Source organism: Macaca thibetana, chromosome 13 (genome assembly GCF_024542745.1).
Source record: "Macaca thibetana thibetana isolate TM-01 chromosome 13, ASM2454274v1, whole genome shotgun sequence".
In the NCBI taxonomy this organism is placed as follows: domain Eukaryota; kingdom Metazoa; phylum Chordata; class Mammalia; order Primates; family Cercopithecidae; genus Macaca; species Macaca thibetana.
This window is the reverse complement of record NC_065590.1, coordinates 82,572,286-82,587,389: the sequence shown is the minus strand read 5'-3', so window position 1 is coordinate 82,587,389 and position 15,104 is coordinate 82,572,286. Positions and strand designations below refer to the sequence as shown.

At 36.0% G+C, this 15,104-nt stretch overlaps 1 protein-coding gene across 9 annotated transcripts in view; it reads left to right on the top strand.

The window, feature by feature from the left end:
- The window catches only part of NCOA1 (nuclear receptor coactivator 1), a 279,136-nt gene that overhangs the window by 202,364 nt on the left and 61,668 nt on the right, over positions 1 to 15,104 (top strand). For all 9 annotated transcript variants that reach the window (XM_050753579.1, XM_050753584.1, XM_050753581.1 and 6 more), the window contains 4 exons: positions 1,060 to 1,200; positions 8,428 to 8,575; positions 9,892 to 11,215; positions 14,619 to 14,799. In XM_050753579.1, the coding sequence (XP_050609536.1) occupies positions 1,060 to 1,200; positions 8,428 to 8,575; positions 9,892 to 11,215; positions 14,619 to 14,799 (1,794 nt within the window). The remainder of the gene's footprint in view (positions 1 to 1,059; positions 1,201 to 8,427; positions 8,576 to 9,891; positions 11,216 to 14,618; positions 14,800 to 15,104) is intronic.

The following is a 15,104-nucleotide window of genomic DNA, read 5'->3' as shown; positions in this document are numbered from 1 at the left end:
GTTGCATTCACATAACCTACAGTCTAACAATTCTGTTCCTACGTATATACCCTAGAGAATGCATATACCATGCAACATGTGAAAGATGTTCATAGTAGTGCTGACTATAATGGCAAAAAACTGTTAACAGTCTAGATGCCCATTCACAGGAGAATTTAAAGAGGGGGTAGTGACAAGGGAGGAGTGCACATGTGATGCAGCAATATTGGTAACGTCAAGTTCTAAAGTTGAGTGGTGGGTTTGCAGGTTTTTATCTCATTAATATAATTCTTCATTTATATATATATTCTATATATATCTTGTATTAGTTTGTGTGACTGTAAGATTGTGTAAAACATGATAAAACAGGTCTTAATATTTACAGACTGGATTAATTGGCCCTCTGTTAACTGAGGAATAACTTATCTGAATTCTCTCATAGCCAGTTAGGAAATTTGTTTAAATATGATAACAATGGCGAATCACTATAAATTTTATAAAGCATGTGTTCCGTGTGCATACTGCCTAGCAAATCTTAATGTTCTCACTTACCGTTTTTCTGACTTAACTTTTGTTGCCTTCAGTCTGTGTTTAGTCTTAAATACAGTATTGCCTACAGCCCAACAAAGGGTAGAGAGGGAAAGCCTTGCTTCTTTTCTCATATTCTCTTCTCTTAGTAATTAGAAATTAATTTAAACCAAGCAATATACTTCATCTTTACCTCTCCTTTCCTATCAGTCATCAGTATACAGAGAGCAGAATCCAAAGACCAAGCCAGAGGAGTTTGAACTGCATTAGTCTCAGCAGCGTCAGGTCATTATGGTATGACTTTAATCCTAGACCTGAATTGAATTTTATAATATGACATACTAGGACATAACAATTCCAAAACCAAAACAATTTATGTCAATAACATACTTCATAACTATATGTAATAAAAATTAATAGTGCTTTTTATTGCTTTTGTTTATTGAGTATTTGGAAAGAAAGAATATTTCTTAGACTCAGTTGTTAGTTTTGAAATATGGATGATTTATATAAAGAGGCTGTTATAAATGTACACTTTTGTTCTTTGTACAGGTAAAATCATCTCTATTGATACTAGTTCCCTGAGAGCTGCTGGCAGAACTGGTTGGGAAGATTTAGTGAGGAAGTGCATTTACGCTTTTTTCCAACCTCAGGGCAGAGAGCCATCTTATGCCAGACAGCTGTTCCAAGAAGGTAAAGTTTTCTCTCTCAGTTATTTTCATTAACCTTTATCTTTACTTACATTTGGATAGTTTGTATAGAACTTATGGCTTGATAAGTATTTTCTCCAAATTATAGTTTTTGCAATAATCAGTTTTAGGAAAGGAAGAAATGGGTAAGCAAAGTAATTCATGAGTGGATCTGAAATTTGGGATACATGTTCTAAAGAATAGGATGTTGTGTGGTGGTCACTCATTCATTCATTCATTCATTCAGCAGGCATGTATCAAGTTCCCAACATACATAGAACACTATATAAGGTGCCAGGGGTACAGTGATGACTAAGAAAGAAAGTTTTGCCCTTAAAGAGCTTATAATACAGTAGGAAAATATATGACAACCCTAAAGATCAGTTTGACATGGGATATGATAGAACCATAACCAAATAAGAAAAAAATTTATTCTGACTTGAAGAATCAAGGATGACTTCAGAGAATAAATAATATTTTGTTTGGCTCTCAAAGATCATTCCCAGCAGAACAAGCATGTTAAAGGCCTTCTGGATAATACAGAGATCAGTGTCATGCATGTTTACTTCATGACTGTTGCAGAACCTGTATCTCTTGACTCAGGTTGAAATTTCAAGCCAAAAAATACATCCTGTGAAATTATTAATTATTGCATAGCTGCTGGGCCTTAGTAAGTATCATGGAAGTATAAGATACGTATATTACCTGCCCTTAGGAAACTTAACAATACTATAGGAAAGGTGGGAAAAGTTATTTGAGAGTTAAGGCCAGAAAGTTTACAGAAGTTCAGAATTAAATGGCTTTGATATACTTTAAAAATATTGTCGTTTAATTATGGTAGCCTAACATTCTTTTTCCAATGAAATTTATTCTCTAATCTCTAGATAGTTTCTTTTGTAAGAATCTCGTTGTATGGCTTTTCCTGAAAAACAATTTAAAAATATTATTATTTCATCAGTCTTAATTTTAACATTTTTCCCACAACATTAGATTTCCTAAGTTTATATATGATTTTCCATTCATTACATTTCAGGTCAACTGCTTCCTAGTGATATATGGAGAAAGTAGTTTGATTTTTTTTCTTTTTCCAGGAAGTATCTATATAAATATCACAATCCAGGTATTTCTGGAACAGCTTTGTACAGACTAGTGGTTCTCTAGTGGGCTCCTTACTAGACTTATACCACCCCATAAGATTGTATTTCACTGGGTAGAGCCAAGAATCTGTATTTTTTAAAAGTTTCCCAGGCAATCCTGAAGGGCAGCCAGGTTTGGAAACCATTACAATAAGTAACTAATGCCGTCCATTGGATGTGAACTTTGTGATTTCCTCTGCCAAGAGTGATGCTTGACTTTTGCGTAGGTTTGGGACTCAGCACTGTCTCCACTCATTGCCTCAAGTTCTCAAGTATATAGTACTTTTGATTTTTGCCTTAAGTTGGGCCTTCCAAGGCTTTTCTTAAAAGATTTAATTTATTTGCCTATAACTTATGTTCATTTTCACCAAGGCAAAGCAGATCTGGCTTGTCTCATTATCCAAATGGCTAGGCTCCCCATAGATGTGACTAGGCCATAAAACAAATTGATTAAAGTATAATAAGTAACTAGTTTATCATTAATATATAAACTGAAATAATTTAGAGTAAAACGTAAAGAAATGTAAGTATAATCCAATACCTCTTCCCTGTTAGTCATTTTTTAATGTTCCCTCATTCTACATTTTTTAGGAAAAAAAATCTTCAATAGAAATAACTTGTATTTTTCTTAGAATTAAGTTGTCCAAAGTTCACATGACTGAATCTAGTGTTTTGGAGATTCTAAACAACCTGACAAACAGGTTTTGTGGATTGAGCACAGCCTTTTCTGATATTTTCTATTCAGCAATATCTAGCCAGATATGAGAAATGTGGTCAATGAAACACTGTCATGAGAATCACCTGTTAAAGCTATTGACCTGCCGAATTAAAATATCAGATGAAGGCCTGCCCAGATATCTTAACAAACCTTAAAGATAGTGCTTAAGTTGGCCAGGCGCAGTGGCTCACGCCTGTAATCCCAACACTTTGGGAGTCCGAGGAGGATCACCTGAGGTCAGGAGTTCAAGACCAACCTGATCAACATGGAGAAACCCCATCTCTACTAAAAATACAAAATTAGCCGCACATGGTGGCCCATTCCTGTAGTCCCAGCTACTTGGAAGACTGAGGCAGGAGAATCACTTGAACCCAGGAGGTGGAGATTGCGGTGAGCTGAGGTCCCACCATTGCACTCCAGCCTGGGCAACAAGGTGAAACTCCATCTCAAAAAAAATAATAACAAATAATAATAATAATAATGCTTAAGTGTGACAACCATTGATCCATCAAGATTGGAGAGAGCTGTTGTTTGCATTTGCAGTTTTCTTGCTGCCTTTTCACTTAGGACAGTATAAAAAGAGTAAAACAAATTATGTACCATCTTCTTGATTTTGTGTAGAACTTTATAGTGAACGATATTTAGGCAGGAAAAGTTTGTCCTCCATTTGTTGTCTTTTTTTCCTGCCCATTAACTTACTCTTTGATGGCAGCAACTAGTCCAAAATCCTAATATGCATTAAAATTTCTAGTTTTAGTTTAGTTTTTTAGCTGCTCTTGACAAAGTCAACTCATGAACTGCTGTCAAAGGGAATTTACTATTATATTTTCCAGAATCAAGTTTGAAAACACATTTCAGTCAAAGAATATTTGGGAACTACCTAGCATGAATTAGATTAAAGCCATGGTTTTACATTGAGATTGGAGAGAAATAGGTATCAGGATCACTTGAGGAACTTTTTAAAGTAGGAGAAGATCCATTCAAGTATGTATAGTTTGGAAAAAGTTCCCAGGTTCTGTTCAATTCAAAACTATTACTTTAAAGAAATATCTAGGTCATGGTGCTTCCCAAGGTCCCTGGTAAGATAGATTCATCTGGGTCAGTTGTTAAACTAGATTTCTGGACCCCACCCCAGACTACTGAATCAGAGTCTATAGTCTAAGATGTTTACTTACAGAGAAGTTTGTAAAATATGAACCTAGGTTCCACAAACTTAATAACTATAACTAGGAAATGATGTTTTATGTGTAATCCCACTTTAGGGGATTTATAAGATATATTTAAGGTATTTAAGTTTCTGAGAAGTTCTACAATAAAAATACCTTTTAAATTTTGTTACTGAGACTTTTTTTTTCACAGAATACTTTTTCTTGGAGCACATCTATCAGCGGTTAGATAGTAGTCATGGGAAATGTCAGGCTATACAACCTAGAAACTAGTTGTATGAAAGTTCTGTTTACATATATATAATGATGGATCATCTTTTCTTGTCTTTGAAATATCCACGATATACTGTTATATTAAAAAGTAGGTGGCTGGACACAGTAGCTCATACCTGTAATCCCAGCCCTTGGGAGGCTGAGACAGGAAGATTGCCTGAGTCCAGAAGTTCAAGACCAGCCTGGGCAACATGGTGAAACCTCATCTCTACAAAAAATAAAAATACAAAAATTAGCTAGGCATGGTGGCACACAGCTATGGTCCCAGCTAGTCGGGAGGCTGAGGTGGGAGGATTGCTTGAGCCCAGGAAGTGAAGACCAGTTAGCCTTGATCATGCCACTGCACTCAAGCCTGGGTGACAAAGTGAGACACTATCTCAAAAAACAAAAAAAAAAGTAGACCAAGAGAGCACAGCATATATAATATGATCTCACTTTTAGATATCTATTTATCCAATTCTGGAAAATTAACAAAATTTTAACTGATTATCTCTGCATGATGGAATTACAAATGACTTTACTTATTCTTTGTTCATCTCTCTATTAACTTTATATTAAAATAAAGCTATTTTCATCTTTTAAAAAATATAGTTAAGGCTAGGCATGGTGGCTCACGCCTGTAATCCCAGTGTTTTGAGAGGCTGAGGTGTGAGGATCACTTGAGCACAGGAATTCGAGCTCAGCCTGGCCAACATGGTGAAACCCCATCCTGTTAAAAATACGAAAATGAGCCGGGCCTGGTGATGTGAGCCTGTAATCCCAGCTACTTGGGAGTCTGAGGCAGGAGAATCCCTTGAACCTGGGAGGCGGAGGTTGCAGTGAGGCGAGATCACGCCACTGCACTCCAGCCTGGGTGACAGAGTGAGACCCTGTCCCAAAAAAGAAGAAAGTATATCATGAGTCAAAGCTGGAAGGGGTTTATGGTATTAAGTTTGGAAGCATTGCTATACAACATAAAGTACCCATATCAATGATTAATTAGAATGTTCTTTGAGACTTGCGTAATGTGGTTAAGTCCACGGTCCATGTGACAATTAACTGAAAATCTTTTTATGTCAAACTTTGTTAAAAATATTTAAAATGTGAGTTTACTGTCCTGTTAGTGATTTTGATATAATAAATAGAATTTGCTCATTGGTGATTGAGAATTTTAGAACATTTAGGGGTAATTATTTTTTCTGTACCTAACAACAATTTTTTAATTCTTTCTCTTTTTCTGCATATGTTTAGGTGACTACCACAAAGAAAAATAAACCTGTACCAGCATTGACCCATAGTACCTTGCCACACATTTTTTACCTTTTTTGTTAATATCCGTAAGGCATGCTTGTTTGAGGTTATCTCGCCACCAAATTGGGAGGGATCAAAAACCCAAAAAGCTTTGCTTCTACAGCTGCTGTAACCAGGGAAATTTTAATGTTTCTTTTGCTTTGTGGCTCTTTTGAGGCCTATTTTGAGGGGGGGGACAGCTGTCATGTTAAAGTTTTTTTGGAAGGATTCTGAGGTGTCAATAATAGTCCTTCAATAATATCTTTCCCCGCTAAGTGTTCTAAAAAGTTTAGAAATGAACACAGGAATCAGAGATCAAAATACTAGCTATAAAGATGACAAAATTAGGTCAGAAAACTAGGCCAGGACCTATAAACAAAATGAAATTCCAAAACTAAACCTTGAAACCCACTTAAAGGGAAAATTTGATGTGTAGAGCAAATGTTTATTGAACCAACTCTGTGAAGAGCTGTGGCTACCTTACTCATCTCTTAATTCAAAGTATTAGTGATTGCTAGACAGAGTTGAAGCTGTTGCCATAAATGGTGTCTAGGGATTGACTATGTGTGTAACTCAGAACATAAGTACTTTGGAAGCTGCATATTTGTTGGGTTTTTTTCCCTCTGATGTTTATTGAGGAAATATTCGTTCAATACCTGCTATGTACTCTATGCTAGGCTCCATGCTAGATATTATTTTACAATGTTACTGGCTCAGTTTTAGTAATGAGTTGACTGAGATGGGTGAACATTAATTTGCATTAAGTCTTAAACTTGTAAATGACAGTGAAAGGTCAAGCCTGAATCTGACTCCTAGGCTCTTACTCTTTTCATTGATTTATGCTGCCTTCCTTTGACCTCTTCATCTGAACAATTAAGCACCAGAATTTTAGTTAACTGGAGAGTCTTACTGAGTTCTAATTAATTGAAGTTTTACCATATTAGATATTGCCTTTTTCTCATTTCCAAGAATGGCTGAATGAATTATAAAATGCCAAATCTTAGTCCATACATTCTCATCCAAAACAAGTAATCTAATTTCAAAACATGAAGTGTGGTAATTATCTTGTATTAAATTAATAAGCTTCTCCAAATTCGAAATTTTTCCTAGTTTAGATACATTATATTTAGTAACTATGCCAGTGATTTAGCTGAAATTTGCCAGGTGTGTAAAGAATGTGGTTGGTTAGATATAAGTCTTATCCTTTCAATTAGATTTATATTGTGGTTTTGGTACTTAGTCAGATATATTATGATATAGATTTATAACAAACTATACCTTTTTCAGTTGGTACTGTATACACAGGACAATAAAATAGAACATGTCTTGTTTACTTCAAGTAACATGTAACTTCAAAAATTATTTATTAATTAGTAATTTTAAGCCTCTTTCTCATGTCCTTTAAAATGTAATCAAAGCCCCTTCTGAAATGTCTTTGAAAAATTGGACTAACATTTATCACAGGCTAAATTATAATAGTCATTTGTGGTAGTAATCTTTCTTAAAATAGAATTATATGGTATTATCAAAACATCAGTGATATTTTATTACATAATAGTCTGGCATAGCCTTTACATATTTAATAAATACTTACATGGTTAGAATTTTTTCTGCTGTTAGTAAAGCTTTAAGCCAAAAGTAAATTATGCTGCTTATAAAGTGACTTGACTGTCTTAACTTAGTTTTTGTTCCTTATACTAATAACCATTGGCTTTATCTTAATTTGCTTACTAAACTTTAAAAATTCAAACATTAAAAATAGTCCACAGATTTTACACATATTTATAAATAACTTGTCGAATGGGACCTTAGTGATTCACATTCCTGAGTGAAAACTTAAATTTGAATATTAGTTAGGGAACTCTATAAGCTGATCAAAACTTAGAGAATAAATTTTATGCTGTGTGAGTCATATCTTAGTAGAGCTGTTATTAAAATCAGCCAGCAAAAGAGAAAACAAACTTGTTAAAGGTAATACTGAGAGTGAGAGGAGAGAAAAGTATTTTCTGGTATTTTTAATGGAGACTTAATAAATTTGAAGAGCTGCCCCCAGTATAGAGAAAGATTAAGGTTGGGCCAGACATGGTGGCTCACACCTGTAATCACAGCACTTTGGGAGGCCAAGGTGGATGGATCATTTGAGGTCACGAGTTCAAGACCAGCCTGACCAACATGGTGAAACCCTGCCTGTACTAAAAATACAAAAATTAGCCGTGGTGGTGGGCGCCTGTAGTCCCAGCTGCTCAGAAGCCTGAGGCAGGAGAATTGCTTGAACCCCAGAGGCGGAGGTTTCAGTGAGCCAAGATCGTGCCACTGCACTCCAGCCTGGGTGACAGAGCGAGACTCTGTCTCAAAAGAAAAAAAAAATAAAAAGATTAAAGTTGTTGTTTCCCAGATTTAGGGTTTCCTCATAATTTTAACTTATGTGAGGAGGCACCCATTCAACTATGACTCAATTAAACCCTGTCATCAAGTGGTATATTTCAACTGGAATCATCTTTCCCCCTCAGATACCTGCTTTGTCTGAATTATTCTTTATTCTGAGTTTAAGCAGTCAGCAGTTGGGAGGGCATTTAAAATGAGGTTCTAAGTAGAAATAAAGCCTGGTGACTTAAAGCCAGTGTATAAGTATCAGAATTTTAACTAGGTTTCTCTTTTGTTTGAAACAGTGATGACTCGTGGCACTGCCTCCAGCCCCTCCTATAGATTCATATTGAATGATGGGACAATGCTTAGCGCCCACACCAAGTGTAAACTTTGCTACCCTCAAAGTCCAGACATGCAGCCTTTCATCATGGGAATTCATATCATCGACAGGTACTACTTATTTGGAGAGCTTCATATGAAATAAGCCAGTTCACATATCTCTTATTAGAGAAATTTTTTATACTCTTGATGGCTAGAAAGCAGATATTCTAAGTTAGGCATAAAACTAGTGTGATGAGTATATATAATCAATATATCCATATTGGGTTTTATAGTTTTATCATATAATAGCTTTGTTGTTCATAAAGGGAGGTAGGAAAGCGGAGGGTGAAAATATGCTTTTTAGAGGGTAAAACCAAAAAGATGGCTAAAAATTTACAACATTCCATATGTGAATCTTATAAGAGATTTCAGAGTTTGTTAACATTGTTATTTTTATTTTTATTTTTGAACGTGCTCTATTTTCATTTTGGCATCCTTGGTGGCTCCTGAGTTCAAGTTGACAATTTCTCACAGAAATTACAAATCATTAAACTATCAACTTGATTTTTGAATGCCATTGCCTCTAATTTGTTCCCCTCTCTAAGTATGTTTTACACTGATATATGGTAAATTCTTGAAACTATTCTTTTATCCTATGAATTATTAGAAATCCTACATTTACAGTGGTTAAAATGTAGCATTAAAAACAAAGACATTTCCCCTCACTTCATCTTTTTCTCATCTAATGTATTTGCTTATTGGAACATGGTAATGCCAGTCACAAATCTGTTGTCATAATTATGAATTTGAGTAAAAAAACTCACTGAAAACCTGAATTCAGTATTCTGTTTTTTTCTACTTTTAGTTTAAATTATGCTTGTGAGTGGAATTAGCACAGTTCTTTTTTTCATATTGTGATTTCTCTTTCAAAACATCTGCTATGTCTGCATATCACTCTTTTTAATTTTTACATCAGTGACACAGTATTTTCCTTACCCAGTCTTCCTCTTTGGAGTTGAAATACTTAAAAGCTGTAACAGGAGTCATAAATAAATGCTTTATAAACAGAGGTGTGTGAGAAGTTTCTTTTTCAACCAAAAAATTATTGTAATGTTAATTGTGTATATTAAGTTTAGAAATTGTTTAAAAGAACATATATTGGATTTTTTCCAAAACCAAGAAAAATTTATTTTACATATAACTGAGACCATTATCAAATGTAAGAGTCAATAAGCATTATTTCTTATTAAGTGGTGCTAATATTTTACAGTAGTTTTTTCTTAATTTAAGGAACTTTTTTCTTAATTTAAGATGATACAGAAGCTCTTTACTTGATAGCTTGCAATATTAATGAGATCAATGATCTTGTTTTAGAATACGTTTCATGAAAATATTTTAATAGAAACAAATGAAGATGTTTGAATAATAATGTCTTTTTCCCCCAGGGAGCACAGTGGGCTTTCTCCTCAAGATGACACTAATTCTGGAATGTCAATTCCCCGAGTAAACCCCTCGGTCAATCCTAGTATCTCTCCAGCTCATGGTGTGGCTCGTTCATCCACATTGCCACCATCCAACAGCAACATGGTATCCACCAGAATAAACCGCCAGCAGAGCTCAGACCTTCATAGCGGCAGTCATAGTAATTCTAGCAACAGCCAAGGAAGTTTCGGATGCTCACCTGGAAGTCAGATTGTAGCCAATGTTGCCTTAAACCAAGGACAGGCCAGTTCACAGAGCAGTAATCCCTCTTTAAACCTCAATAATTCTCCTATGGAAGGTACAGGAATATCCCTAGCACAGTTCATGTCTCCAAGGAGACAGGTTACTTCTGGATTGACAACAAGGCCCAGAATGCCAAACAATTCCTTTCCTCCTAATATTTCGACATTAAGCTCTCCTGTTGGCATGACAAGTAGTGCCTGTAATAATAATACTAACCGATCTTATTCAAACATCCCAGTAACATCTTTACAGGGTATGAATGAAGGACCCAATAACTCCGTTGGCTTCTCTGCCAATTCTCCAGTCCTCAGGCAGATGAGCTCACAGAATTCACCTAGCAGATTAAATATACAACCAGCAAAAGCTGAGTCCAAAGATAACAAAGAGATTGCATCCATTTTAAATGAAATGATTCAATCTGACAACAGCTCTAGTGATGGCAAACCTCTGGATTCAGGGCTTCTGCATAACAATGACAGACTTTCAGATGGAGACAGTAAATACTCTCAAACCAGTCACAAACTAGTGCAGCTTTTGACGACAACTGCCGAACAGCAGTTACGGCATGCTGATATAGACACAAGCTGCAAAGATGTCCTGTCTTGCACAGGCACTTCCAACTCTGCCTCTGCTAACTCTTCAGGAGGTTCTTGTCCCTCCTCTCATAGCTCACTGACAGAGCGGCATAAAATTCTGCACCGGCTCTTACAGGAGGGTAGCCCCTCAGATATCACCACTTTGTCTGTCGAGCCTGATAAAAAGGACAGTGCATCTACTTCTGTGTCAGTGACTGGACAGGTACAAGGAAACTCCAGTATAAAACTAGAGCTGGATGCTTCAAAGAAAAAAGAATCAAAAGACCATCAGCTCCTACGCTATCTTTTAGATAAAGATGAGAAAGATTTAAGATCAACTCCAAACCTAAGCCTGGATGATGTAAAGGTGAAAGTGGAAAAGAAAGAACAGATGGATCCTTGTAATACAAACCCAACCCCAATGACCAAACCCACTCCTGAGGAAATAAAACTGGAGGCCCAGAGCCAGGTGGGTAACTGCTTGTTTCACAGAATGGCCATTCCTAGTAATTTTTTTTTTCATTTATTCTATTCCATCTATAGACCAGATACGAATTCATACTATGTTTTTTCCTATCCATTGGGCATATATTAAGAAGTTAGTATCAATAATTGATCACAACATGCCCTCAAAAGTTTTCTTTAGAACTTCAGAAGGCTACAGTTTTAATGTAGAATTCTAAAAAAGGAGATTTTTCTTTCTCTGTAAAATCAGAGTTCACATCTTTAGACCTTTTTTAAAATACCTTCCCTGCCCCTTCTTCCCATCCCTACCTATTGAATGTAACTCTCTAGGAATAAAACCTAGGAACCAAACCTAAGTTTGGGAACCTCTGATGTAAATGAAGTGGGAGAGAAATGTAAGGAGGTGGACAAGGTTACCTAGTCTGGCTTGTTTTTTATTTCCTTTGAAGCATTTCCTAAGGCTGTTTTCCTTTTCATCTGATTCTGACCACCCTCAACCATCAGAGAATAGGGACTTGAATATTCCGGGTAACAGAATATTGCCCTTTACAAAACATGACCTGAAACAGACGTAAATAAAGACAAACCTTTCCGTAGGTTGTTATGGATTAGAAACCTTTATGTTTAGGATGGGGTGAAACTGGTGCAAAAGTACACAGGTATCTTCATTTATTGTATAGTTGCTTATGGACTCTGAAGGAATATAGTTTTAAAAAAACATGACCCTTCCTAGGAGTTTTCACCTTATTTAGAGACAGAATATAGACATTCATTCATCAGCAGACAATGTATGTACAAAGCAGTTTATCCACAAGACTCCGTTCTAAAACATGAGTCACACTTAGTATGCATAGGTCCTTCGGTTTCTTGAATCAGCTTAGTTTTCTGCTGTCATCTCACAAGAGTCACTCTCTTCCCTCAGGAATACTGCATTCTAGGCAGATGGAAATCCTTGTCATTCCTAGAATAAGCCATTTCTCTTCTAAACATATTCTGCCTTGCTCTTCCTTCTGTGCCCACTGAACTTCTATTCATCCTTCACAAACCAATTCAAATAACATCTGCATAAAGCCTTCCCCAAGTATCCCTAGTTAGACATTTGCTGCCTCTGTCCTCTTGTAGTGCTTCATATGGTCTCTGTTTACTATTTGTAGTAACACTATTTTGACTGGTTCTGTACATGTGTGTTCTTTGAGGATAAGGCTGTCTCATGTTTCTTGGTACAATGAAACTAATTTTTAAGCAGAAAACAGCATTAAATAATAAGTATACTTAAAGGAAAAGGTTTATAAGATAATGCCATTGTGTTCAGTTCTGGTGCATCTGTTTTGTGCACATGTGCATGTATTTCTGTTGAATTGATTCCTAGGAGTAGAACTACAGGATCATAAGATATGCATATGTCCTTTTTCGTAGATAATGCCAGTTTTCCTAGTGTATCAGTATTTTTTCTAGTTGCTCCAAGTCCTTGTTAATACATGATATTATCCATATTTTAGATTTTCAGCTATTCTGAGGGTGTGTTCTAATTTGCATTTCCCTGATAAATATTCATTGGTCATTTGGATATCTTCTTTTGTAAATTGCCTAGTCTAGTCTCTTGACCATTTTTTAATGTGTTTTTATTTTGCTTATTGACTTTTAAGAGTTCTTTATGTATGAGTTCTTTATTGGACATATATTTGCAGATATCTTTTCAATGCTAAGGCTTACCTTTTCATTCTCTTACTAGCACTTTTTGATGAAGTGAAGTTATTCACTTTAATATAGTTCAGTTTGTCAATCTTTTCCTTTATGGTTAATGCTTTTTGCACATGTGTGACAAAAGACATGTTCACAAATGTTTTTAACAGTTTTATTCGTATCAACCAAAAACTAGAAGCAACCCAAAAATCCATCACAATAGAGTGGATAATTATGTTGTGACATATTCATACAGTGGGACACTATTCAGCAATAAAAATGAATGAACTACTGCTAAATGTGACAGTGCCCAGACCTCAGAAATATAATTAAATACATACATTTAGTTCTGTTTATATACTCTAGAAACAAAAATTTTAGTTGAACTAGATAATGAAACCCAAAAAGTAGTCATAATATAGCAATATTGTGAAATAAAGGCCAGTTTTCTTCTCTACATAACCTAAGACAGATTTAGGAACTCCCTATTTATTCTTTTTTTTTTTAATTTTTTTAATTGTATTTTAATTTTTTTGTATTTTAATTTTTTTAATTGTATTAATTTTATTTATTTATTTATTTTTTTTTTTTTTTTTTTGAGACAGAGGCTTGCTCTGTAGCCCAGGCTGGAGTGCAGTGGCACGATCTTGGCTCCCTGCACCCTCCGCCTCCCAGGTTCAAGCGATCCTTCTGCCTCAGCCCCACTAATAGCTGGAATTACAGGCATATGCCACCATGCTGGGCTAATTTTTGTATTTTTAGTAGAGACAGGGTTTCACCATGTTGGCCAAGCTGGTCTCGAACTCCTGACCTCAGGTGATCCACCTGCCTCGGCCTTCCAAAGTGCTGGGATTACAGGTGTGAGCCACTGCACCCGGCCTCCCTATCTATTCTAAAAGATATGTTTCTTATACTGTTAAGTCCTTAAGTGGGAAGTAATCTTTTTGATATCTTTAAAGCTGATACATAATTTATGAAAAAGTTTCCCAAACTTTTTTAAATTATAAAAAAGTTAAATCAAGGCCGAGCGCAGTGGCTCAAGCCTGTAATCCCAGCACTTTGGGAGGCCGAGACAGGCAGATCACGAGGTCAGGAGATCGAGACCATCCTGGCTAACATGGTGAAACCCCGTCTCTACTAAAAAATACAAAAAACTAGCCAGGCGAGGTGGTGGGCGCCTGTAGTCCCAGCTACTCGAGAGACTGAGGCAGGAGAATGGCGTAAACCCGAGAGGCGGAGCTTGCAGTGAGCTGAGATCCAGCCACTGCACTCCAGCCTGGGCGACAGAGCGAGACTCGATCTCAAAAAAAAAAAAGTTGAATCAATATAAGTTTAAAGTAAGTCATTTTATGAAATTTTGAAAAATATGACAGGAAAAAATCAATAATAATGCCATCATCGTAACACAGTACTACTGACACTTTTTTCCAGTCCAATCTTTTTTTATACATAGATTTTTATACCAAGATATAGTAGCCGAATATATGTATATTATTTATATCCTGCAGTATATGAATACTATATCAGAAGCATCCAAATATTTTCCCCCATGGAATAGTAGCTCGTGTAATTTCCAAGTAGCCCCAATCATTCTAATTATTTCTTCTTTCTTTCTTCTCTCAAAGTCACACTGAATTCATAGTTTAAAGAAGCAGCCTTTTTTCTGCGTTGTTTCAGGTGAAAGTATAGAATATATGTCCTCTAACTTTGGTTTCCGTTCTTAGTTTACAGCTGACCTTGACCAGTTTGATCAGTTACTGCCCACGCTGGAGAAGGCAGCACAGTTGCCAGGCTTATGTGAGACAGACAGGATGGATGGTGCGGTCACCAGCGTAACCATCAAATCGGAGATCCTGCCAGCTTCACTTCAGTCCGCCACTGCCAGACCCACTTCCAGGCTAAATAGTATGTTTTGGGGACAACACCTCATTTTAAACGTTTAGTGATAATGTGGATTAGCATTTTGTCTCTCACCAGTATTACACAGATCCTTGGCTTAAGAGTGAAATATCTTTTTATTAATGCCTCTATAAATAATAAAACAGTTATATTTAGGCATGTGAACTTCATGCATCATGTATATTTTAAATTATAACCTCTACCCTTTTGTAATTAATGTTAAGGTGAGCAGTTGATGTTAAGGAGAAAAATTTTGTTGTCTCACCCAAAACACCCCATAACAGGACTTTCAGAAATACAGTATTGGGTCA